Source organism: Rhinopithecus roxellana, chromosome 16 (assembly GCF_007565055.1).
Source record: "Rhinopithecus roxellana isolate Shanxi Qingling chromosome 16, ASM756505v1, whole genome shotgun sequence".
Classification (NCBI taxonomy): domain Eukaryota; kingdom Metazoa; phylum Chordata; class Mammalia; order Primates; family Cercopithecidae; genus Rhinopithecus; species Rhinopithecus roxellana.
The window spans coordinates 16446848-16473571 of NC_044564.1; the positions used below are offsets into that span (position 1 = coordinate 16446848).

At 46.3% G+C, this 26724-nt stretch overlaps 1 protein-coding gene across 1 annotated transcript in view; it reads left to right on the forward strand.

Moving 5' to 3' along the window:
• The first annotated feature begins 20486 nt into the window (after nucleotides 1–20486).
• Nucleotides 20487–26724, forward strand: part of GARNL3 (GTPase activating Rap/RanGAP domain like 3) — a 156382-nt gene continuing 150144 nt past the window's right edge. Inside the window, 1 exon segment of the mRNA XM_010367849.2 lies at nucleotides 20487–20629. Coding sequence (XP_010366151.2) covers nucleotides 20487–20629 — 143 coding nt within the window.

Sequence of the window (26724 nt, forward strand, 5' to 3'; positions counted from 1 at the left end):
TGCTGCTCAGTTTATTAAAGTCACACACATTCACTTAGCAAACAGTTGCTGTTTCAGAGAGACACAAAGGAGGCATGGGGAGCCCAAAACTCAGCTAGGACGTAACCGGAGCATCAAAACCATGCAGGAGCAGCATCCTCAGGAAGAGACAGGCACTCCAGGGAGAGAGGCAGGAGACGTAGGATGCTTTAGAGGGCAGTGGGTATTTGGAGAGTCAGTTCAGAGGTTGCAGAACACATGAAGGGTGGGGGCAATAGAGAGACAGAAATGAGAAGGAGCAGGGTGAGGCTGGGAAAAAGGCAACCCGATCTCACTGAGTACAGGCTTTGCGGGAGTAATGGGATTTTAAGTCTGAAAAGGTATGTTGGGAGGACTTCATGATGTTAGGCAAAAGCCCAGAACTCCACTATACCTCGCTTGGAGAAAAAAGAGGGCTGTCTTAAAAGGATTATCTCATGGAAACCTGCGGGGAGGACCAGGGGCATCGCTAGAGGGGCTGGAAGGAGAAATAAAAAGGCCTCCTCTACATCTTTCTCCCCGTGCTATCTGGGCAGCCCCTTCATTCTCTCACAAAGTTCAGGCCTTACCAAGAAAGAACCTGGAAGTCATTGAGGAAGTGTGCACCAGGGGGTGATGTGATCCCCTGGCCTGGACTGCCTCAGTTTCCCAGCCAGTGCCTTCCAAAGCTGCAGTGGCCAGTGGCCCAAGCACAGGTTCCCCCACACAAGCACAGTCCTCGGGCTCTGCTCCACCATCCCAGTTCCAGGCCAGCATAGCCACACCTCCCTAGCTACGACAAAGCCCCGCTTGCCGAGGTAGCCCTAGCTTACCTCCTCCTCCTGATTTAGACGGCACGGTGGCCCCAGCTTTACCCAGATGGGGTCGCTGCCCTCAATCACAGTGCAGTGTTCAAGGGCCCTGAGAAGAATGCATTTGACTTAGGGAAGTGAGGATGGGGTTGGGGGTTGTCACAGTTAGAAACTAACAGTCAAGACGCGAACCCACAACTGGTATCCTGCAAAGCTCCAGCCCCTTAGCCTTACGGCGTCAGGCGCCACAAACGGCCACCAGAAGACAGCAGTACCTCCCCCTTGATGGATGGCAGGATCCCGGAGCCAACGCAGACCAGACGGCGAAACGCCGCTTTAGCCACGGATGCGGGCATCTATCCCGCGCGGAGCCTGCGGGCAGGCTGGACGAGGGCGCAGAAGGAGGGAGGTGACTGGGCGGGGCCACCGAGTGTAGGCGGGGCCTCTCGCGGCCGGGCGGGGCTGTGGCAGGCCCTGTCAGAGCAGAACTGAGGAGGCGATGGAGCTGGTCTGGGAACGGAGTCGGTGGGAGCTTCGAAGGGAAAAGGCGGGGCTCCTGGGGGCGGAGCCATACCTGTGGGCGGGACATGGGAAAGGAGAGCCCTAGGGGCGGAGCTACAATAGAAAGGGCCGGGAGGTGCTGAGGCGATGAGGGGCCGAACTCCAAGGGACGACGCTCGAGAAAGCAGAGGTTTGGGGTAAGGGCGAGGGCCTTGCGCGAGCTCAGTAGTGCAGGGGTAGGTGGGCGGGGCCAGGGTCTGTGCTGAGGGGCAAGCAGCAGGAGGGGTGGGGTCGTGGACGGGACAGTCGAGGATAGGTTGGGCGTTTTGAGCCTGTGGGCCCCGCAGAGGTGCCGAAAGCCGACGGCAAGAACCTGGCGGGGCTGGCGCGGGAGGGGCGTTACCGGAGCGCGGGGCGGGGCGTGGGCGGGGCCTGCTCCGGGCTGAGGGCGCGGGGCACGCAGAGCAGGAGTTCAGAGCGGGGCCGGGGCGGGGCCTGTAACAGGCTGAGCGGGCGCGGGGCGGAGCCGGGACCAGGGTGAGCGATCGCGGGGCGGGGCCAGGACCAGGGTGAGCGATCGCGGGGCGGGGCTTGGGTCCCGCGGCGGGTCCGGGCAGGCTGGGGTTCGGGGCGGGGCATGGGCGGGGCCTGAACCAGGATGAGAGGCTCGAGGCTGGCTGGGTCGTGGTTCGGGGCGGGGCCGGGGCGGGGCCGGGGCGGGGCCTGGGCCCAGCGAGGGGCGTGAGGCGGGGCGTGGGCTGCGGCGTGCGAGCCGAGCGGCCGGCCGAGGCCCGAGCCCACCCGAGTGCGCCCGAGCCCGCGGCCCCCGCCCGGGGCGATGGAGCCGGAGCCCGGCGGGGTGGCCGCTGCGCTCCTGCGGCAGAAGAGGGCGGCGCTGCGGCGCAGGGGGTGCAGCTTCGAGAGCCCAAGGTACTGCGACCGGGGAGGGGTGCGGCCGGGCGGGGCGCTGGCCACGTGGGGGGATGGCGATGTGAAGGGACAGCGGGGCGAGGCCGCGGCGTGGGTAGGGTCAGCGGAGGCTCTGAGGAGACCGGGCGCGGAGCCCGGGCTGAGCGGCCGTGGACTGTGGGAGGGGCCGGGCCGTCGCGCGGGAGGTGAGGGGACGGGTGTCGGGCGTCCAGAAGCGTCGGTCCGGTGGCAGGCCCGCACGCCCGCACGCCCGCAGCTTCGGCGGGGCATGGGCTGAGGAGAACGTGCCCTGCCCACCTCCGGTAAACGCTCAAGGGCAAGGTCGGGAGCTCACCCCTCTGTCCACTGGAGGCTTCCTTCCGGCGCCCCGCGTGCACCGGCAGCCGCACACCTGCTGCCTCGGCGTCCCGGCTCGCCCTGGCGCCAGCGGCCCCCGCGCCCCTCTCCCTCGCGACGCTGGCCTCTGCCCGGGCCGCCGGCGCCCCTCGGCTGTTCTTCCTCCGGGGCCTCTCACGGGACGACCGCCGCCCGGGCGCATGCCCTCCCTCAGCTACCCTGGCATTCCCTGAATTTGGAACGGATTCTCCTGCTTCGAAGTCGCTCAAGTTGGCCCTACCATTTTCTCAGGTCTTGGAGATGACTCCAGCGTCCTCTCAGCCACACTTCCCGTCTGTGTTCTGACGCCTCTGAAATCCACACCCCAGCCGGCCGCGGGAGGGGTCTCCCTAAAGCTGTGACTGTGCCCTTCGCGGCCAGCACCCCTTGAGGAGCTCCCCATCGCCCACAGCAGTGGTAGGGACCAGAGTGGGGGACAGAGAGAGAGAGGGATGTGGACTCCGACCCGCACTGAGGCCAGTAAGAGGGTTCCATTGCTGGGATAAAAAGCAAACTAACCAGGATGCTTAAGATGAGGTGCGGGGCCCTTGACTTGGCCTTAAAGCATCCATCCTCAGTTGTTGGCATTCCCTGCCTCACCCTTGGCGCTCCAGCAGTACTGGTGAGCCTGGCATATAAGCATCGCGGGGGCAGGGAACAGAGCTGTCCTGGTCACTGCTGGGTGCCCCGAGCTGGCTCAGGCCTGGCCCGTGGGACATCAACTGTGTCTTGTATGAGTCAGTGTCTGACCCCCTGGTGCTTCCTCCCCTGTGCTGCACTGTTTCTCATCTGGGCCCTTATTCATATCACACTCTTTTCTCTACTAGAATTTTCTTTCCTTTCCTCTCTGTATACGCCCACACCTTCTCCTTCGGAAGTCTTCCTTGAACCCCAGATTGAGCTCTTTGCTGTGTTAATAATCTGTGCACCTGTCTTCAAGTCCCCATAACACTGTGTGTAGTTACCCGAGTAGTGTGTCTCCCCCACTAGACTTGGAGAACCAGACAGATACGATCTCTGTCTTCATGGTGCTTACATGCTTGTTGCTGGAGCATGAAGGATGTGAGAAACTGAACCCAGGGATGAGGCTGAAGAGACAAGCGGGAAGCTGGATCCCTCAGACCTGAAGTGGAATACATGGAGCAGCGCTGTCCCATGGAATTTTCCGCAGCGATGGAAACTTACAATCCATGCTGTCTGTTATGATAGCCTCTAGCCACCTGTGGTCATGGAGCACTTGTAATGTGGCTAGTTGAACTAAGGAACTGAATTTTACATTTTATTTAGCTTTAATTAATATAAATAACCGCCTAGTACTAAAGTCTACCATATTGGGCAGTGCGAGTTTAGAAAATGTTTTCCTTTGAATTCCCACTTTTATTACCCTCTCCTTTGTCTTCATAACCTTACACCTGAAAGACTAATGATTTCCTGGCCTCCAGAGTTTTCTTATTCTTGATTTGGTACTCCATGACATTATCTTATTAGGTGTAGGATAAAAATGATTATCATTTTTTTCTGACTATAAAACTAACTTGCAGGCCAGGCGCAGTGGCTCATGCCTATAATCCTAGTACTTTGGGAGGCCAAGGCGGATGGATCATTTGAGGTCAGGAGTTTGAGACCAGCTTAGCTAACATGGTGAGACGCCGTCTCTACTAAAAATACAAAAATTAGCCGGGTGTGGTGGTGGGCGCCTGTAATCCCAGCTACTGGGGAGGCTGAGGTAGGAGAGTCCCTTGAACCCAGGAGGCAGAGGTTGCAGTGAGCTGAGATTGCGCCACTGCACTCCAGCCTGGGTGACAGAGTGAGATGGAAAAAAACAAAAACAAAAAACTAATTTGTGGCTGGGCATAGTGGCTCACACCTATACTCAGTGCATTGGGAGGCTGAGGCAAGAGGATTGCTTGGATCCTTGAACTCGGGAGTTCAAGACTAGCCTGGGCTACATAGCAAAACCCCATCTCTACAAAAATTAAAAGAAATTAGGCGTGGTGGCACATGCCTGTAGTCTCAGCTACTCCAGAGGCTGAGTCAGGAGGATCACTTGAGCCCAGGAGTTTGAGGTCACAGTGAGCTGTGATTGCACCACTACACCCCAGCATGGGCAACACAGCAAGACCCTATCTCAATAAAATAAAATAAAACTAATTTGTGTTTGTGAGAAGAAATCTGAAAAATCAAGAAAAATATAAAGAGGATAATTAAATTTGTATTTACCCGTAATACCACCAGGTATTAACTAGCCTTTTTTCTTAACTATGTGTGTGTATATTTATATTAATGTTTTAACTTGCTTTTCCACTTAATATCGTGTAAGGATTTCCACACATCCTTAAACTTTTCTGAAATCTATTTTACATTGCTGCCTGGTATTCTGTCATATGGATATGTTACCATTTATTTACTGGACACATGTAGTTTACTTACAGTTTTTCACTCTTACTAAAGATGCTGTAAATCCATGTGCATTTGTGTAGCTATGAAGAGGTCAATTTTTGTAAAGAGGTCATCATAAATTTATAGAAGTGATGGGGGTTATTGAACATTTTAAAGCCTTTTAAAGAAACATTTTAAAGCATTTTAAAGAAAATGAACATTTTAAAGCCTTTTGAAGCATAATGCTAAATTGCTCACCAGAGAGTGGTACCAATTTATAGTCCCCCAGGGGCATGTGAGTGTGCCTGTTTTCCCCACTCTCAATACTAGGCATTATCATTTATAAATATTTGCCAAAGTGATACCTTGTTTTAATTTGAATTTCTTTGTTTCATAGTGAGGTGAAACTTTTCCTTATATTTATCCATGATTTATACTGATTTTTATTAAATATAGATGCATACACTTTGTCCATTTTCCTTTGGAATGCTTATGCTTTCCTTATTGAATTAAAGCACTTTTTATTTATTTATTAAGGAAATTAATTGTTTGGGTCAAATATGTACCAAATATTTTTTTCCAGTTTATTATTTGCCTTTTTATTTTCTTTACGTTTCTGATAAAGCTTTTTTAAATTGTGGTTGTTGTTTTAAAATTTAGTCAGATCTTCCTCCTGTTTATGCTTTTTTGTTGTTTGTTGCTGTTGGGTTTTTTTTTTGTTTTTTGTTTTTTGTTTTTTGAGGCAGAGTCTCACTCTGTCACCCAGGCTGGAGTACAGTGGCTCAATCTCGGCTCACTGCAACCTCCATCTCCCGAGTTAAAACGATTCTTCTGCCTCAGCCTTGAGTAGCTGGGATTACAGGCACATGCCACCACGCTTGGCTAACTTTTATATTTTTTAGTGGAGACGAGGTTTCACCATGATGGCCAGGCTGGTCTCAAACTCCTGACCTCAAGTGATCTACCCACCTACGCCTCCCAAAGTGCTGGGATTACAGGTGTGAGTCACTGTGCCTGGCCCTGTTTATGCTTAAGTAAAAGTGAATTCCTTAATTTAAAACAGATAAATGTTCATCTATACCTCCTCCCCTTATTTTTGTTGCTTCGAAAAACTACCTCCTTAATTCATTAATCCAAATTACCTGACAACTTTGGCTGTGCGTCAGAATCACCTGTGGACCGTCTTAGCCATACAGGTGCATATGGGTACCCCTGCTCCAGGCCTTCTGATTCAGAAAGTCCAGGGTGGCACTGGGCCTGTGGATGTTCAGAAAGTTCTGCACGTTCTTCAGAGGCGACAGCGTCTGCCTCAATTGTGGGCCTGTTACCAGATTAGCCTCCCTTACCCAGAGTCCATAATTCCGTCTCATTTCCTGTTATATCAATTGTATTTATTCATTTGTTTTTGAGACAAGGTCTAACTCTGTTGCCCAGGCTGGAGCACAGTGGCACAATCAAAGCTCACTGCAACCTTGAACTCCTGGACTCAAGCGATTCTCCAACCCCATCCTCCCGAGTAGCTGAGACTACAGGTGAGCACCACCATGCCCAGCTAATTTTTAAAATTTTGTGTAAGAGACTTGATCTCACTTTGTTTCCCAGGCTGGTCTCTCGAAATCCTGGCCTCAAGCTGTCCTCCTGCCTCGGCTTCCCAAAGTGCTGGGTTACAGGCTTGAGCCACCACACCCAGCAGTTTAAATGCATCATGTTTAGGACCTTTGAGAATCTGGTTTAGCCATATTTACCTAAGCATCTTGTTGGCATCAGGAGAAGAAAGGCCTTATTTTCACTTTGGCAACTCTGTTGGCTAAATATCTGATGTCAGCTCTGATAGTAACTAACTAGCCTGCAGACACAGCAAACTGATGAATGTAAAGGCGAAGGGAATAGCCCAGGCTTTGGGCGCCCAGACATTAGGCCTCCAGGCAGGGGCAGTGAGAGAATAGCAGGGAAACCTGGAGGCAGTAGAATAAGACAGTTATGCTTTTAAACCACTTGCCCTAGATGTGTTTGCCATCATTTTATAGGAAGGCACATCAGACAGTGTTAAAGAACAAGGGCTTTGGAGTGAGATAGACTTGGGTTCAAGTTTCTGTCTTTTCACTCACCACATGTGAACTTGGACAAGTTGTGTAACCCCTCTGAGCCTTGGTTAACTCCTTTATAAAATGACCTGCCTTGTCAAAGTATTGCTGTCAGCTTTAAATGAACTAATTTATGCAAAGTGCTAAAAACAGTACCTGGCACAAAGCTTTAGTAAATGGTAATTGCTCTGGACAAAAATGACATTCAGCCGGGTGTGGTGGCTCATGCCTGTAATCCCAGCACTTTGGGAGGCCAAGACAGGCAGATCACCTGAGGTCGGGAGTTCGAGACTAGCCTGACCAACATGGAGAAACCTCATCTCTACTAAAAATACAAAATTAGCCAGCGTAGTGGCGCATGCCTGTAATCCCAGCTACTCAGGAGGCTGAGGCAGGAGAATTGCATGAACCCAGGAGGCAGAGGTTACAGTGAGCCAAGATTGTGCCATTGCACTGCAGCCTGGGCAACAAGAGTGAAACTCCGTCTGAAAAAAAGGAAAAAAAAAATTTACATAAAAATTCTTCTCAACCTTTTCCTCCCCTTGCCTGATTGAAACTTCAGCTTTGCCTATTCAGTTTTTCCTCCTCCCCTGCCCTCAGAACAAGGTTCTGCTTTGCTTTGTTGCATTTTTGAGCTGCGGATTTAGGAAGAGAGTGGGTGAGGAGAAGGACAATAGGTACCTAGGGCAATGGCTAGGATTGGCTGAACAAAACTTTTAGGGGTGTTTAGATGTGAAACATACAGGAAAACCTACTTTGTGTGAGGGAGGCTAATACAGGCAAACAATATTTTAAGGTATATCTGTTATCTTTTGCCCTTTGTGGTGATCAAGTAATTGATGAACCAGAGTTATTTTCAATTATTTTCTATTGCTGAGCTGTATCATTTTGGCTACAATATTTCATGGAGGCCAAATCACATATGAGCTACCACACTAGCAGGGTTATATATTAATAGGATTGAATTTGTGAGGTAAATCCTGAAGATCAAAGAATCTCAACTTTGAATGGAACTTTAGACATCACCTAGGTCAACTGCTCAGACAAAGTGTAGTCCCTGGACCAGCAGCATCAGCATTCCCTAAGAACTTGTTAGAAATACAAATTCTCAAGCCTCACCCCAAATCTGCTTAGTCGGAATCTGTGGAATGGGGCTCACGAAACTGAGTCAGATTGCTAATACAGTTCTCAAACAGAGCATACATAAGAGGAGGGCTTCTTAAAACACAGTTGTCTGGGCCCCACCCCCAGAGGTTCTGATTCACAAGGTCATCAGTGGGTTCCATAAATCTGTGTTTTTAACAAGCTCATAAGTAGTGCCATGCTGCTGGCCCAGGGGCATACAGTACTTTGAAAACCAACCCTCTGAATATCACCAGAATCTTTCCTGCAACAACCTTTGTAGTTGATCATCCGGCTTCTCTTTCTTACATCTAAGGTCCAGGAGCCCACCACTTCCTAAAGCAAGCCTTTTTAGTATTGAGCAGCTGCATTATCTTTCCCTGAGAGTGAAATCAAAGCTTGCCTCATTATTCTTGACACCCATCACTCATGATGCTCTCATGGCCACTTGCAGTACGAATGTTCATACGCTGATTCCAGGTGTAGCCTCAATCATCAGGTGGCTCTTATCCAGTTGTAATCACCGTTGAACCCTTCTCCTTCAGCTACTGAAGCAGGAGTAGTAACGCATCAACATCCTTTCTTTTTGTCTTTTTAAGAGAAAGAGTCTCAGTCTGTTGCCCAGGCTGGAGTACAGTGGCATGATCATAGCTCACTGCAGCCTCGAACTCCTGGGCTCACTGATCCTCCTGCCTTGGCCTCCTGAGTAGCTAGGACTACAGGTATGCACAACTACTCCTGGCTGATTTTTAAATTTTTTTGTAGAGATGAGGTCTTCCTGTATTGCCCAGGCTGGCCTTGGACTCCTAGGCTCAAGTGATCCTTCCACCTTGGCCTCTCCAAGCACTGGGATTACAGGCATGAGGCATCACGCCCAGCCTGCATTAGCATCTTTCCCGATTGGCTGATATCAGTGCCTTACCAGTAGTTAATTTTTTTCTTAATATTGTCAAAAGCTATGAATGACAAGCAAAGGAGAGTTATTGGTTCCCGCAATTGCAAAATGCTGGGGTAGACACCAAGCATTAGGAAAAGATGACTCCAGGTGCTTAAATAATGACATTAGTAGTCTTCATCTTCTGGGTTGACTTTATTCTCAAGGCCTTTCCTCATCGAGTCAAAGAAAGTTAACTACTCCAGATTTACGTTCAATGTAGGATCCCAGCAGAAATATAGGGCTGCTTTCTCAATAATTCTAGCACATGACTTGGCATAGTGGCTTGTTCCTATAATCCCAAAATTTTTGAGTCCAGGAGGTCAAGGTTTCAGTGAGTCATGATGTACCACTGCACTCTGGCCTGGGTGACAGAGCAAGACCTTGTCTCAAAAGAAAATAAAAAATAAAATAAAAATTAGTTGGGCATGGTGTTGCATGCCTGTAGTCGCAGCTACTCAGGGGGCCTGAGATGAGAGGATCATTACAGTAGGAGCTTGAGGCTACAGTGAGCCAGGATCATGCCACTGCACTCCAGCCTGGGTGACAGAGTGAAACCCTGTCTCTTAAAATAACAATAACAATAATAATTCTAGCATATGTCCCTGAGTTGACATTCATTGGCTCTCTTGGGTTCCACTGTCATCCTTGAACCAATTGCTTTGGCTGGAAGGGGGTGAAACATGCTCATTGGCTGGGCCTGATCATGTGCTGAAATCTTCCATTCACAGAGACCAAGAGGTAGTGATTTCTCAAAGGGAAACCACAGTGCTATTACCAGAAGAAGAGAATGGATGGTGGGTTGGCAGAAAAAAAGTCATTATATCTGGGATGCTTTTCCAAAATATGGATACCCAGATGCCACCCAGGGTCACAGAATTGGGGTTTCTGTATTTTTTTTAGTTTTTGTTGTAAAAGACCGCCTTAGTTACGTGGTTAAATTATGCTTGCTAAATTTAGCCACTGTGGGTGCAGAGCCCTACCATAGACAGATGATTTTGAATTACAAATGGAAAACATTTTCTACTTTCCCAAATATTGCTCTGTACATGGTGGTTTCCTTATTAGTAATGCATAGAACCCACGCCTTGTGAGAACAGATTCGGTGCCAAGACAAATGCTTTCTTGTTCCTGAATATTGCTTTCCAGGCCAAGATAAGTTCAGAAAAGAGCAGTTATCCATTATGCATTGGGGTGCCTCCTTTTCTTCTTCCTTATGTTTCTTGGGACTCTTAGAGTTTGTTTTTCTTGTAGTTTTCCAGACTTTCTTTTTTTCAGGTAGTTTTGTGAACAGATATTTTAATGTGAGCTTTTTTCACAGTCTTCATTCCTCTGTGTTACATTATTACTCTTTTTGTTTGTATCAGGCTCTTAAGTATTTAATCACAAATAAATCTGCTGCTGTCAATTTTCTTTTGGAAAAACAGCAGTCTTCTTGGGAAAGACTATTAAAAGCTGTCTTGTATTGGGCTGACATAATGGGCTTTTAGGGCCAGCAGAAGAAAATTAATTTTCATATTATGTCTGTTCTTCTAAGAGCAGAGAAAAAACAACTTTTATTATTCACTAAGATTTTAAATTAATGCAAACCAGCTTCCTTTCTTGGAGGAAGACAATAGTCAAATTAGTTTTGCTTTAGAATGTTAATATGAGAGATTATGCTTGGTTGTCTGGTTTCCAGAGTTAAAGATCTTAAGAGAGATGAAGTCTGACAAACAGTGCTGTGGGAAAATTATAAAAGATTTGTCCTTTGCAGTGAGACTCACGGCTGGTTTTCTGGGAGGAGAAATTCTACAGCAGCATGCAGAGATATACAGAGGCAGAGAGTGTAGAGATGTGGGAAAATAGAAATCCCACATCTGGTTGTCTCTAGAGCTAGGATCTTAGAGGACAGTAAGCAAGTATGAGTTAGCAATGAGGTGTGACTGCCCAAAGAGATTTATAAAGAAGGATATTCACTGTAGGATTGCTTGTTGCCCTAGTCCATCTGGGCTGCTAAAACAAAATCCTTTACACTGAGTAATTTATAAACAACAGAAATGTATTGTTCACACTTCTGGAGGCTATGAAGTCCAAGATGCAGGTGCCAGCAGATTTGGTGTCTGGTGAGGGCCTGTTACAGCGCCTTTTGTGTCCTCATGTGGTAGAAGGGGTGAATAAGCTCTTGGGATTCGGCTATACGGTCACAAAGGACATATTCATGAGAGCTGAGCCCTCATGTCCTAATCACCTCCCAAAGGCCCCACCTCTTAATACTATCACATTGGGGATTAAGTTTCAACATATGAATTTTGGAGAGACATAGACATTAGACCATAGCACTTATAAAAGTTTTAAGCCCCTCAGAAGTATATCAATATAATATGAATCATCTGTTAGAAAGATTGCTGTGAATTTGTATTTCTACTTGGAAAGATACCTAGCATATTCATGTGTGTTAAATGTAGAGAAACAAGCAGCTTTTGGCAATAGCCAGGGTACAGAATTGCATATGTAATTTAAAATTTTCTAGTGTCCAAATTATTGAGAAAGTTTCCTTTTTTCCCATACTGTCTTCAAAATCTAGTATGCATTTTACACTTATAGCACATCTCACTTCAGGCTAGCTACATTTTAAGTGCTGAATAGCCACCTGTGGTTGGTGGCTGCCTTAGGACAGAGCAGATATGGATCTTCAGGTAGGAAATGTTTGAAAGAATGCACCAAAGTTTTTGTTTTGTTTAGCTTTGTTCTTTAATGTGACTGTGAATCACAGTGAAATAGGGAAACGTAAACATTTTGTGGAAAAAAGGAATATCAGGAGATGTTAGGAAAGAGAATCACTATAGAAACTTTATTAGTCAGGAAAGGTAACCGGTGATTTGGTAGACTTTGATTAACTGCTCATATAAATCCCAAGTGAAATGTAGACTTGAGACCTGAATGTGAAACCATTGTGTCATGGATACATAATGTGATTGACATTTTTTATTTGGGAGAAATAAGATTCTCATAGTGTTTTTGTTTTGTTTTGTTTTGTTTTTTAAGAAAACCAGAGGGAATGATTTTCTGTGTCATATGTCGATTGGTCAAACAAAATGAAGAACTAAGAGTTGACCACTGGGTTTAGCATCATTGGCCCATTGGTGGCCTTTGACAGAGCTGTTTCTTTGGAACAGTGAGGGTGAAAATCTCACTGGACTGGCTTCAAGAGATAATGAGAGGAGATGATTGGAAACAACGCATATAGTCAACTCTTCGCACAGGTGGAGGGAGTGTGAGTTGAACGTTTGTTTTTGTTTGGGTTTTTTAGCTCTTGTTTTATAATGATGTTTATATCTGATAGAAGTGATCCAAAAAGGGAAAAAATCAGTATGGGAGAATAGTGTTTTCCATGAAAAAGGAAATTCATGGAGGATATGACAGCTGCCTTACCACAGTTGACAGGGTTTCATTTACAAAGACATTAGGCCCACTCAGCATATGGCCCTTGGCTAGACCTGAAATCACAGGGGGTATGAGGTATATTAAAACTGGATGGACTCAGTACCTGAAAGTACATTCCTGCAGTTAGTTCTGCCCCAAGCTAGGATGGCTTACTATAAGGCGCAGTAAAAAATGTTATTGTCAGAAATGTCAAAGCATCTATAAGTTAGACTAGTATTTCTCAACTAAAATATTTCTCAACATAAAATATTTCTCAACTATTTTATGTTTTCTGCACACTTACGAATATAATTTTTGGTAACAAACTTGAAAAGACTCGAAACAATGCTAAGCAGGTCAGCAACAGTGATAGCACAATCACACTCCAGTGTAGCAGTGGCCTCAGAAGTATCCTCAGTTAGTGTGCTGTTAGAAACAGGGTGTCTAGATCTATTGTCTCTAGACCAGACAGTCTGGAGCACAGTGGCGTGATCATAGCTCCTGTAACTTCGAACTTCTGGGCTCAAGTGATACTCTCACTTGATCCTCCCACCTCAGCCTCCTGAGTAACTAGGACTAAACTTTTTGTAGACAAGGTTTCACTATGTTGCCCTTGCTGGTCTCGAACTCCTGGCCTCAGTTCACCCTGCTTCAGCCTCCCAAAGTGCTGGGATTACAGGTGTGAGCCTCCACACGACCCTAGTGTGCTATTCTTTTGGTTGTTCCTCAACACTTCTTTGCTGCTTGAGCAGAAATACCTAGTGCTTTGAGCAGGCTCTCTTGTTCTAAAGACAACATTCCTACATATTTCAGTAAAAATATGCAGTCTCTTTTTGTTGCCCACTGGAAGTTATTCATTGCTTCCTCCAGAAGAAGAAATTTGTGCCCTACTTTACAGTCTGCACAGGGTCATTTAAACTGTTAAGCTCACAATCCAATCTGACAGACACTATAAAAGGCGTATCAGTCAGTAATCTGTTGCAGACAACAGAATCCACTCTATCCAATATAAGCGGAAAGGGCTGTTGTACTACTGATCAAGGGAATGAAGAGTGTACAAGTTTGTTGGGACGGCTGGAGAGCTGACTGCAGTCTGAGCTCCCAGGACCACTCTGCTCTGCTGTCTTCAGGAAAGGAAGCTGCCACATCATGTCAAGAAGCTGATCAATCAAGAAGCAAGGAGCTCCTGGCACCTTGACTTAACTACAGACCCATGCTGCCGACTCTGCCTGGATCCCCAGAGCCACCACTGCTACTTCAGAAAGCTGGAGAATCAAGAAGCTGCTGACTCTAGAACCATGATAACCCTGTCACTGTCTGCAAAACGATGCTTTTATCCTCTCCTTTGCACCACTGACTCAGTTCCAAGTCAGAGTCTCTCATGAGTGCATCTGACTTGTGGAATCTAAATCACATCCAGAACTCTAACTGCAAAGGAGTTGAGGACATTTAAGTTTTAGCTTTCCAACTTTTGCACAATGGAAGGGGACTGAAGTGGGTATTGAGCAAGTCATTCCACAGAATCTGCCACAGACAGTATTTTTCTCCAATCATAACAAAAATAAATAAGACATATTGATGGAAAGTTGGTCACACACTAGCCAAAAGTTCCCTGTACATGGGTGTGCTGTTGCATAGCTGGCACGCCCATGTAGGAACCACTTTATTGGGTGAAGAGGTAAAAATGGGCAATCCAGCATCAGCTGGGTGCTTGAGGTAGACTTTCCAACCATAAGTGTCAGTGATTGCATAGTTTCAGCACAAGTAGCAGTAAGGACATAAATATCTGTCTTGCATTTTATGACCAGAGAAAAGTGTTTCTAGAAGCACTGCCAGCCACTAAGTATTCCCTAGTGTCAGTTCCATAGATCAAGCCTGGGTTGATGTTTTGCAGATGGATTGTCTTTGCTCCTGTGCACTTGTCACAGTCCTCGCAAAGCAGCTGCCTATCAGAGACTGGTAAAGCAGTGGAGCAGGTTTCCTATCCGCCTGACTGAAGCCAGCAGTGACCTCATTCAAGAAAGGCCAGATCAACCTGACACGTTCTCCCTACACCAGATGAATATCTTTCTAATGCTTTTGGCATTCACATAGTCATGTATTCATTCAGCAGCTATTTGTGGAGACCGCTATGCACTAAGTGCTTGGGATACACCGTGAACAAAACAGATGAGGTTCCTGCCCCCTCATGGAGCTGACATTCTAGTGGAGGGAGATAGACCATGTCCCAGTAAACAAATGCATAACTAGGATGACTTCCGACAGTGATGAGGGCTATGGAGTAGGAGGTTATAGCATATAAGGAGTGCATGTGGGAGGGGGCCAGTTTAGATTTGGCGACAGGGAATCTGGTGTCCACTCCTGATTCGTCCACTGACAGCCAACTGCTCACTGTAGCCTCCCATTGCGCCAGCTCTGCAGGGGTTGCTGCTTACTTGGTGGCTGCATCACTCCAACCTCAAAAGCTGATACTGGTTTGAAGACCTGCAAGAATGATGATTTATGCCTGGGTCAAGGGAGTTTTCAGTGAACAGTCAGAACAAGGCGTGTTTAAGACTAAGGGTGCAATTGAGTGGGTGTAGCTCCCTGAAGCTTCCCATGTTCCCTGTGGGATATGGCTGAAGGTCAGTGATCAGGGTGGTGAAGTGGCTGCCAAGTTGAAGGAGCCAAAACTGAGATCTTGTCCTTTTGCTGTTGTGCTGCATTCAGGGGGTCTCTCTACTAGCATTTGAGATGCCTCTTGGGCATGGTTATGTTCTTCCATGGTTTTTTTTTTTTTTTTTTTTTTTTTTTTTTTTGAGGACGGAGTCTCACCCTGTCACCCAGGCTAGACTGCTTAATGGTGTGATCTCAGCTCACTGCAACTTCTGCCTCCCAGGAAGTGATTCTCCTGCCTCAGCCTCCCGAGTAGCTGGGATTACAGGCTCATGCCACCATGCCTGGCTAATTTTTTGTATCTTTAGTAGAGACGGGGTTTCGCCATGTTGGCCAGGCTGGTCTCGAACTCCTGACCTCGTGATCCGCCCACCTTAGCCTCCCAAAGTGTGGTCTCTTTGAGGCTTCATAAATTAGGCCTCATCAGGCTTGGCTGTGGCTGCCACAGCTAGGGGGACCGAATCTGGAGCTCCCAGACAAGTTCTCTAGACTGCTGTTACTTCTTTGTGGTCTTGAGGAGAGGCCTAACTGTGAAATAGGCTGTGTTTCTCTCTGCCCCCATCCCTTTGGACTCACAATACTAAGACTCAAGGCACACCTAGGGCTTGGGAGTCACAAGATAGGAGGGGAAAACTGTAAACTGTCTGCTTCTCAGAGCTGTCCTCTATCAAATAGGAAACCACATACATGCAAAAACACTTTCCACAGGAGAGCTGCTTGGGGATACCCCCATGTCCTCTCCTACAGGTCCACTGCCCCTAGAAAGCACCTCCACACTGAATCATCCTTTTCCCTACCTTATTCTGAGATATTTATCCTAGAGCCTTGTGAAATCTGCCTATTGCAATATTTGACGTTTTGAGAGAAGCTGTGTTCTCTTGGTGTCTTATTTTTCATCTGCTCCCTGTGGAAACCTCCTGATCTGTACTCCGCATCTGCCCAGTGCTGCCGTTTCTCACAGGTCCTGTGCTCGGTAGTCTTGCATGTTCATCTTTGACTAGAAGCAGCTCTCCTGGGTCGTGCACCCACTAATGTGCATGGAACCATCTCAACTGCCTCCCACTCTATCGGAGCAATGGTTGGATCTTTTCTTTTAGAACCTGAGCTTGAGGTCTGGCCTCAGGAAGCAGGCAGGGTACAGAGGCAGTAGGAATGTGCCATCTCTTCTTACCAGTCCCACATTTTCCCATCAGTCCACCCAATTCCCTGTTCCTGTGCTGTATCTGACCCCTCTGGCAGGGCTTCCCTTGAATTTCCAGCCTTTACCCCAAAGAGGGTCTTGCCTCTACAGAGGGTCTGGGTGGGTCAGTGTGATTTCCTCTGACTTGTGGCCTTTCTTTGGACAGGTTCATGTGTATTTTTGGTTAATATCTTTCAAGAGATCTAAGTGGCTCCTAAGACATACTTATCCTTCTCTTCTTCAGCCTGTCCTCAGAAGGTCACCCTTTCTCATTAGAAAGCTGGGCCAGTGAAAAAACAAAAAGAAGAGGAAACCCTCTGCCCCATCCCACCCTTGCTGCCAGTCCTCACCCCTCCAAATCAAGCCTGGCCAGGACTTCAGGACACACCAAGTCATTTCCCTCACATTACAGGAGAAGTACAGGCTCTCAGTGATCTCTTTCAGTTTGTCTACACTTAATCATATGTAGCAGATCTCAGAATTCTAGCATGGAGTTTGGCCACTCTCTTGTTTCAATAAGTTGTCTTTATATATTGAGCTATTTTTTGCTTTTTTCCAAGAGTGCCAAGGACTTATTATGCAAATGGTACTCCACTTCTTTCCAAAAAGTTCTTCAACTGCTATATATTTTAAATAGTGAGAAGATAAAGGTAAAATATGTCAGAAGGTTAAGAGGAACATATTTTTTAAAATTAGAAAGTTAGGACAAGAAAAGATAAAAGAAATGAGTAAATGGATTAAAATTAACAGTGATGAGACAAAATCTGAACAGTTTCAGAAGTCAGAGAATTAGATGAAAGTGCAAAAAGAGAACTCTAAGAGTAAAGTATGGCAAAAACATAACATTAAATGAGAGAAGAGGTTTAAAAGAGCTAGGCTTTTAAATTTTTAATAAAATCTTAAAGATTAAAGGGCTAGAAAAGAACATGGTAAGATAATTAAATCATCTTAGTATTTAAAGATTAAAAAGCTAAAAGAATGTAAACAATGTATAAGGATGTCTCGTTCTATAACATTCCAAATTAAGGATGCGTGTATATTTACTGATATAGAAAGATGTATAAGACCTCTAGTTTAGAAAGACAAGCAAGTCACGGAACATTGTGTAGTCCAAGCATATATATTGCATAAAAGTTTGCAGATAGAGAAAAGAGTGGTAGGAAGCCAAACTACTGAAGTGGTAGGGAGCTACTGAAGAGGAAAGGGAGTGGGGTGGGAGGTGTCATGGACCTCGTCAGTCAGTCCCCTTAGATGCCCTCAGGTCCCTTTACTGCACAGATCTGTGCTCTTTTTCCCGTCCTGAGTTCCATGCACCTCCAGCACTCACAATGGTGCTCGCAGTGAACTGCCTTTGCACCCCTGCATCCCACATGTGTAGACAGCTTGAAGGATTCACTTGGGCCTTTACATCACCCCATCCTCACTCCCACCCTGCGGCCCTCAGCCAGTGACTGAGGCTGCAGGAAATGGAAGCTTTGCCCCTTGTCTCAGGTGGGGACAACTCTGAGATGTCAGTTACCTTAAGCATCAGTGTCCAAAATATAAAGCAAGCTACATATGTGATTTTACATTTTCTAGTAGCCACATTAAAATTCGTTTTAATAAGGGGCTAGGCATGGCACTCATGCTTGTAATCCCAAAACTTTGGGAAGTCGAGGTGGGAGGATCACTTGAGCTGAGGAGTTTCAGACCACTGTGGGCAACATAGGGAGACCCATGTCTATACAAATAATGTTTTAAAAAATTAGCCAGGTGTGATGGTGCACACCTGTGGTCCCAGCTACTTGGGAGGTTGAGGCAGGAATATCTCCTGAGCCTGGGAAGTCAAAGCTATAGTGAGTTTTGATCATTTCACTGCACTCCACCCTGGGTGGCAGAGTGAGACCCTGCCTCAAAAAAAATTTTTTTAATTAAAAAAAATCATTCTAACAATGTATTTATATCATTCAACATGTAATCAGTGTGAAAAATTACTGAGCTGTTTTAAATTCATTTTTATTTGTACTAAGTCTTCAAAACCCAGTGTGTAACACACTTCACTTGGGATGCCCCCATTTCAGTTGCTCCATAGTGACTAGTGGCTACCCAGTTGGACAGCACAGCATCAGTCACGTGGAAGCTGTTCCTCCACAGGGCTCTGCCTGAAACTGAAGTCTCACTGGGTTTCTTCTCGTTCCCTGTCCTGCTTCCTCCACTCCCTTAATGGTATCTTTTGAGGGCACTGCTTCATAAATCTTTTGCATACAAGTATTATCTTTGTAACTGAAATAAATCTGGAAGGTTCAAAAGACAGAAAAAAGAAAATGGCTCTCATCCCGAAGCCCTGATTTGTTATTTATTTGTTGCTGTATCACTAAGGTAGCCGTAAACTCTAGTGACACTGGGTTCTAGAAGACTCGAGGTTCCTTTGGGTAAAGAACAACTGATAACATAACAGAACCCTGGTTTCTTGTGCTTTGTCATAAGTGGGTGACTTGAGCCTTTGATGTCTAGTTGCTGCCAAGATAAGTGGCCTGAAGCCAGCCTACGGTGATTACCTAGAAGTCTGGGTCAGGTATGCAGCATGTGGCCTCTTGGGCCCAGGAAAGGCAATCGGGGAAGCCAGGTCATCATTTTAAGAGGAATACCAGAGAGACCTGGCAAGAGAGAAGACAAAGGGGATAGGTAGGAGGTTATGTGAGTCTTGAGCCCTTCCTGTATTAGGCACAGGTCATTAGAGTGACTTTTTTGAGGTTGTTTTGTTTTGTTTCGTTTTGTTTGAGACAGTCTCACTCTGTCACCCAGGCTGGAGTGCAGGGGCGCGATCTCGGCTCACTGCAACCTCTACCTCCTGGGTTCAAGTGATTCCTTTGCCTCAGCCTCCCAGATAGCTAGGATTACAGGTGTGAGCCACCATGACCGGCCTGGTTTTTTGTTGTTGTTTGTTTTTTAGTATGCCTGCAGCCTTGGGTCTAATTTGCACCACTATAGAACCGTCAGAGTGGCCAGTGCCTGTCTGATTCCAAAGCCCCAACTTGTGTGGAGTCGCTCTTCTTGGTCTCCAGCCTCACAGCACTCCCTTCTCATGCGTAAAACCTTTCTGAGCCATTAGGCCATTTTTTTTTTCCTCCCTCCCTCCCTCCCTTCCTCCCTTCCTTCCTTCCTTCCTTCCTTCCTTTCCCTCCCTCCCTCCCTGCCTCCTTCCTTCCCTTGTGACTCCAGCCAGAGATCCAGAGATGTCACATGTTTCTTAAAAAGACATTACAAACAGTCCCCTTGACCAAGGTATTATATAAGATTGCTTTTTATTTTTCCATTTCCAAGTAATTGGATTTTTCTGGCTTGTCTGTCAGGTGAGGTATAGATGAGTGAAGAACCCTGCTAATTGGCTCAGAAAATAATTCCAGTCAGAAAGAGCATGATGCCTAAATTTCCTAACAAAGTAGCCCCATCATCCCACAACTGCCTTTTCCACCTTCCTGGATGCATCATCGGAGAAAGGAGCAGACACATCTCAGGAATGCATTTCTCAGTTTGTTCCTATGAACAAGCCATTTATTAATTCAGCAAGCATTTACTGCTTATATATACTATATGCTATTACTCTTGAACGGTGGGCTTTGGTCCTTGTCTCCAGTGTTCTTGCCAGTCTAGGCCCTTTTTATGGCTTTTCTTGGATTTTTCAATTAGGAGATAAACCAAGTGCTCCTGGACTACCCCAGTGATGGCCATGAGGTCCTACCACCAGTGATTCTCCGAAAGCATTCTAGACATAGCTTCCCTTACCAAATTCATACTGCCTTTCTCTAAACAGTTTGTGATTATTCAAGTGCTCACTGGGCCTTCTTTTACTTTACACTCCACTGACTTAACTGATTGCTAAGGGATGTAACAGGACTTGGATGGTTCCATGGCCCAATGCCTTCCTTGATGCAGTAAAGTCACATGCGGTCTTGATGGGGCCCCTGGGTCTTGAGGGTGCTTCAGTGTCGCCCTCCTCCTTGCTTACCAGTGGGGTGGTCCTTCGGGAGGAGGGTAAAGCAGGCCAGGGATTGGCCTGCCGTTCTTCTCTGTCTCAGTGCCTTTCCTAACTCTTCTGGTTCAGGACAGCAGCCCAGCCTCCAGGCCCACTGATGGACCCGTTAATGAAGGGGCCCTGTGGGAGTCAGATGGCACAAACCATTCTATGGAAAGCAAAGTCGTCTCTCTCCTTCGGCATCCAGCCCCTTCAGACGTGGCCAACGAAAGACCCTGAACTAGAGTCCCGGGTCAACCTGTAAGTAAGTAAAAGAAGCATCATCTCAGTTTGGGCTTATGTTCACTATAGCTTGAAATCCCTTAATGTTTAGGAAGAACAGACTTTGTACTTTTGGGGGGATAGTGGGGAGGGAGAGAGGAGTGGATGTTTGGTTGGGAGACTGCATTTCTGTTCTTATTTGTGTATTTAGTAATATTCATTGAGCACCTACTCCATCCAGGTCCTATGTCAGACATTATGAGCAAAATAGATTCAGTTCTTGTCATCAGTGGGCTTGCAGCATATGGGACAGACAGCCATTAGTCAAATAATCACACAAATAAACACTAACAAATTGTAATAAGCTCTATGAAATGTGCTGCCTTGATTCGATAAACATTTACAGGATGCCTTCTATGTGTCAGTAACCTATTGGAGATATTAGAGAATAAGACGTTTTACCTACCTTTGAATATAAATAGTATATGGAAGCAAAAACATTCCAATGTAATACAAAATAAATTTTAATACCTAGAATAGACAATACATCAGTAGACTCTAAGGCTTATAGGGTGGTAACTGTGTTTATATATACATATATATATATATATATTTTTTTTAATACTTACTCCTGAATCCCCAGGCCTTTGTTATGGTGTATGATAATACTCAGATAAATGAATAAGTAAATGAATAAAGATGAAACTACAAGAGAGGGGTGCTTAGCTTTCCAGGGGGTATCAAAGGCAGCCAGATGCAACAACATGATTGACTTCAAAACAAATGAGATGCTTCATCAGTTCAATGCAACAGATATTTGTATGCTTACTTACTGTACCTAGTGCTTTTGTGAAGCGAGTTCCTAGATGGGGACATGGATCACCAAAGGGAATTTAAAAATCATTTATGCCTGAGACCTGCCCCTTGAGATTCTGATTCAGTGGATCTGAAGTGGATGAAGGAAGATACTTTGTCTGCCCTCAAGGAACTCCCTACTTAACCAGGGAGACAGACAAGTCACCAGGTCACAACAGTGATGCTGGAGAAGCAGTGTGAATAACGTACTAAAGGAAACCATCACCTGCTGGAGGACAGGGAAGAGAAGGGGTAACAGTTGAACTTGGCCTTGTAGAATGAGCACTGATCAGGCAAGAGAGAGGGAAGAAGACTTCTTTAAACCGAGGATGCAACAAAGCAAAGGCTCACATGCATGAGGCTGTGTTGATAGACAGTAAACCAATAGTTCTTAACCCGGGCTGCATGTGCAAATTACCCAGGGTAGCTTTAAAAACATAGAAGTCCCCCCTGCCCCTCCAAAATTCTGAGGTCTAGGGTGGGACACAAGAACTCGCATTTTTACAAAGCTCCCCAGGTGATTCTCACGTGTAGTAGACGTTAAGAAACGCTGCTTTTAAGAAATGTAACCACAAATAAGTGAACACAAAAGAATTATGAAGCACCTTATATGCCTAACTCAGGGGCACCATTGACAGCTTTCATGCACTGAAGAAGTGATGCAGTTTGGAATGTAAACGGGTCACATTGTTTAGATAAAATCGTGATGGTCAGTTCTGTGGTGGATTCTTAAGGAAAACTAGCGAAGCCAGGAGTCACTGTTGGCTTTTCAGAGCTTCCGCACCTTCCAGAAACTGCCTCTCAGGTGAATAAGACAATTGAATGTCTCCTTGATCTGAAATGGTAATTTGAAATTTCAGGCGATACTGAATTATCTGAGCAAGATGGACCCGGTAGTCTCGCGGGTCCTCGGTGGCCCCAGTGCACTGCAGAGGAAGGGAGGGAACCCAGGGCATCAGCTCCAAAGGTGGGGCGGGTGGGTAGCCTGTCTTCCCTCTTTATCAATAATTAGGAGAAGGAATTTGGGGGGCTTGGAGGTAACCCCAGGACCCTCAGCGCTGCAGCTCGGGGCAAGGGTTAAAGTCTCCGCAGTGGAGCTTGTCCCCGCAGTGGAACTTGCACGCGCTGCCCCCTTTCCAGACTGCAAGGGCCACAGTGCACCGCGCGGATGTCTTGCAACAGGGGCGGGCAGGACCACTGGAGAGCCTATGAGCACAGCGGAAGCATCCCGAGGGGCCGCCTTCCGGCTCTATTGGTGAATCCGATTAGGGGTGGGACCGAGCCGTGGTGATTGGCGGCCGGAGGGACGGCAAAGCTGCCACGCGCATGGTGGTGGGGGCTGCGGGACTGCGGCTGCTGCCGGGTAGGACCAGGTAGTGTGCACACCTCCGTCCTTAGGAAGGAGCCCAGCAGCAGATTCTGGACTTGAGTGGCCTCACCTGCTGATGTCACCCAGCTACATGTAGGAATGGGTGGAGTCAGGCCTTGCTCTGGACCCCAGATTTAGGGGCCGGACTAGAAACCAAATTCCAAGCAGCCAGAGATTGGGTTCCCTGGGAAGATGTGTCTTTAAGAACCACTACCATTTTGTGGGCTGCCTATTCATTAACTCATTCATTGAACAAATATTTATCGATCACCTGTGTACCAGGCACCTTGCCCAAGCATCCTAAATGCATTTTCTCATTTGTTCACAAAACCCCAATGAGATAGGTGCTGTTATCTCCACTTTACAGGTAAGGGTGCGGAGGCCCAGCCTTTTCTGGGACGCACAGCTTGGAAGTGACAGAACAAGGACTGGACTTCGGTCTCTCTGGTCCAGTGCCCATCTCTTAACCTCAGCGCACTCAGGCGTGCAATCAGGAGAAAATTTATGGGATGGCAGCGTCCACAGGGCTTCTCGGTGCTGTCCAGTGAAGTATATAACAGCAGTCCAGTGCTGAACACCAATGAAGTTGACCAAGCACCGAGTAAGGTCTTACAGTAGATACCACAGTACCACAAAGACGTACTTTGAAGTTGGTGCTTCTTAGGGAGTGGTGGGCAATGAACCTGTGAAGGGAGACAGAAATCAACCCATTGGGGAGTGGGAGCCATTGGTCTTGACTCTCTAGACGAGGCCTTAGCATGTTCAGATTTGAAAGTTGGAAAGATAATTGGCGTCAGTAGGCAACTGGATTTCAGTAGGATGAGGCTGGTGGCAGGGAGACCTATCAGAGCAGAAGATATGAAGGTTAAGAGTTCTGATGAGCAACAGGAATGATGGGATTGATTTGGGAAGTGTTTTGAGAAAGATTAGAATGGATCTGGTAAGCGTATGGGTTGTGGGGTGAGGAAGTGAGGCTCAGAGCTTCAACTCAGGGGGCTGAGTAGTTGGTGTTGTCATTAATAAGAGGGCACTGAGATGAGAAAGCACAAAATATAAGATAGAATAAAGCAAAGGTCATGTAGAAAATGACATCAGGGGCCAGGCACGGTGGCTCATGCCCTTAATCCCAGCAATTTGAGAGGCCAAGGTGGGTGGATCATCTGAGGTCAGGAGTCTGAGACCAGGCTGGCCAATAAGGTGAAACCCCGTCTCTACTAAAAATACAAAAAATCAGCCAGGTGGGGTGACACGTGCCTGTAATCCTAGCTGCTTGGGAGGCTGAGGCAGGAGAATCACTTTAGCCCAGGAGGTGGAGGTTGCAGTGAGCTGAGATTGCGTCACAGCACTCCAGCCTGGGCAGCAGAGTAAGACTCTGTCTCAAAAAAAAAAAAAAAAAATTGCAGTCACGGCTGAAGAAGGGTACAGTAACATCTTTGGGAACAGGAGGCACTTAGGAAAGTCTTCTTGGAGAGAAGGTCAAATGGACCTTGAGAAAGGAGTAGACCGTTCTTCTTTCCTTTTTTTTTTTTTTTTTTTTTGCATCAATTTTAATAGGCAGGGATTGGGGAGGAGAGGATTCTAGATGGCGAGATTGACTTGGCAAAGGCACAAAGCAGGGGCACTCTTTCAGCACACTTTTGAGAAATAACAGCTGTCCTAGTTTGCCTCTTGTGTGGTGAAGTAGTGAAAGTCTGGAAAGTCAAATTGAGGGACATATTGTGCAAGATGTTGTACTGAATCCTGGGGTCGTTGGGAGGTGCTGAATGGCTTTTGAGACAGGCAAGTGGTGGTTTGATGTCTGCTTTAGAAAATTAGTTTCACTGTTGTGTATACTGAAGAGCCCAGGTACGGGCTGGACTAGTGAGGGGCTTGTTGGTTGTAAGTGACAGGAACCCAACTCAAATTAGCTTAGGCCAAAAAGAGAATGTATGGGTTCATGGAACCCAAACTAAGAAAAGAGACAGATCTGGCTTCAGGGCTGGTTAGATCCAGGGCCTCAATGCTGTCAAGTCAGATCGTTATCTTCTATTCCTTCACCTCCTATTCTTTCTTTCCCCATGCTTCTTGCTGCCTGCCAGCCTCCCTGTCTCTGACTGTCCATAGTTTACTTTTTGATCTTTTGAGCAAAGTTGCCATGTGTTTGAGTTTGGCACCAAGGCATTATACAAATATTAGGCAATTTTGTTATTTCGATATGTTTTTAATTTTATTTTTTACTATTTTTAGTTTTTGTGGGTACATAGTAGGTGTATATATTTATGAGATACATGAGATATTTTGATACAATTATGCAACGTGTTATAATCACATCAGAGTAATTGGGGTATCCCTCGCCTTAAGCATTTATTCTTTGTGTTACAAATAACCCAATTATACTCTTTTAGTTATTTAAAAATGTATGATTAAATTATTTTTTACTACAATCACCTTGTTGTGCTAGCAAATACTAGGTCTTACTCATCCTTTGCATTTTTTTTGTACTCAGTAATTAACGCTTCCCACTAGCCCCTGTCCCCTACTACCCTTCCCAATCTCTGGTAGCCCTCCTCCTACTCTCTATCTCCGTGAGTTCAATTATTTTAATATTTAGTTCCACAAATAAGTGAAAACGTGCGAAGTTTGTATTTAGACCCTTTTTAATAGCTTTCAAAAGCTTTGAAATACCTAGTTTGTTCCTGAGTGTAGGGCTACTGTGTTTTAAAACAAGTGCCAGAAAGTAGCTTTTAGTTTACTGTTAGGAGGAATTCTGTTCCCCTGCCCTTATGTTTCCGTAAGAAACTTCTGCTTTACTCCCATGGAAGAGAGAGGTTGGAAGGAAGGGCGGCTGACTCGTCCCCTGCCCCCTTTCCTCTCTCCCTTTTGGGATCTGGTTGCCCACAGAGGTTGTATGTTACCTCGCCTCCTATTTCTATGTGGGTAGGCCTGGGGGCCCATCTGTTTCCATTCCCCTGTTGGAGCTTGACAGTCCTGAAAGTATTTCCCTTGCAGCCAACCTGGCAGGTGTCTGCCTCTCTGCAGATTAGACTGTCCCACAGGAGGGTTGCCCCAGGGTCTAAACTTGTGGGACGTAGTAGGAAGCTCATTTGGCTTTTGGACTCAGCTTTGTTTGCCAATGAAACACTGACCACTGACAGCAAGGAAATTTCTTATTTTCTTTTTCTTTTTTCTTTTCTTCCTTTTTTTCTTTTTTTGAGACAGGGTCTCACTCCATTGTCCAAGCTGGAGTGCAGTGGTGTGATCTCAGTTCACTGCAACCTCCACTTCCTGGGCTCAAGTGATCCTCCCACCTCAGCCTCCTGAGTAGCTAGGACCACAGGTGCATGCCACCATGCCCAGTTAATGTTTTTGTATTTTTGATAGAGATATGGTTTCGCCATGTTGCCCAGGCTGGTCTTGAACTCCTGAACTCAAAGAGATCTGCCTGCCTCAGCCTCCCAAAGTGCTTGGATTACAGGAATGAGCCACTGCGCCTGGCCAGTATTTTGTTTTGCATTTGCCTGACTCCTGTCACTAATTCCCAACTAATTTCAAAAAGACAAGAAAGGGTTGGTTTATTAATAAGTTCCCAAAGCTCCAACAACTACGAGACAGGTGAGGATTTTTGGGCTGGGGCTGGGTTTTCTTTTTTATTCCCTTTTTCTTCCCTGTCTTAATAGAGTACCTGGCATGTAGAAAGTGCTTACTATTTGTTACGTGTAAGTTAAGGGTACTAGAGTAGAGATGCCAGTTAGAAGACCTCAGCAGTGGTGAAGGTCTGAGCTAAATTAAAGAAAGTAAAAATGGAAAAGGGAGAAGGGACAAGAAACTATGACAGGGTGGAATTCTACAAGTATTCTCATGTGCAAAATGGCATCTACAAGATTATGGTCCAGGTGCAGTGGCTCACACCTGTAATCTCAGCACTTTGGGA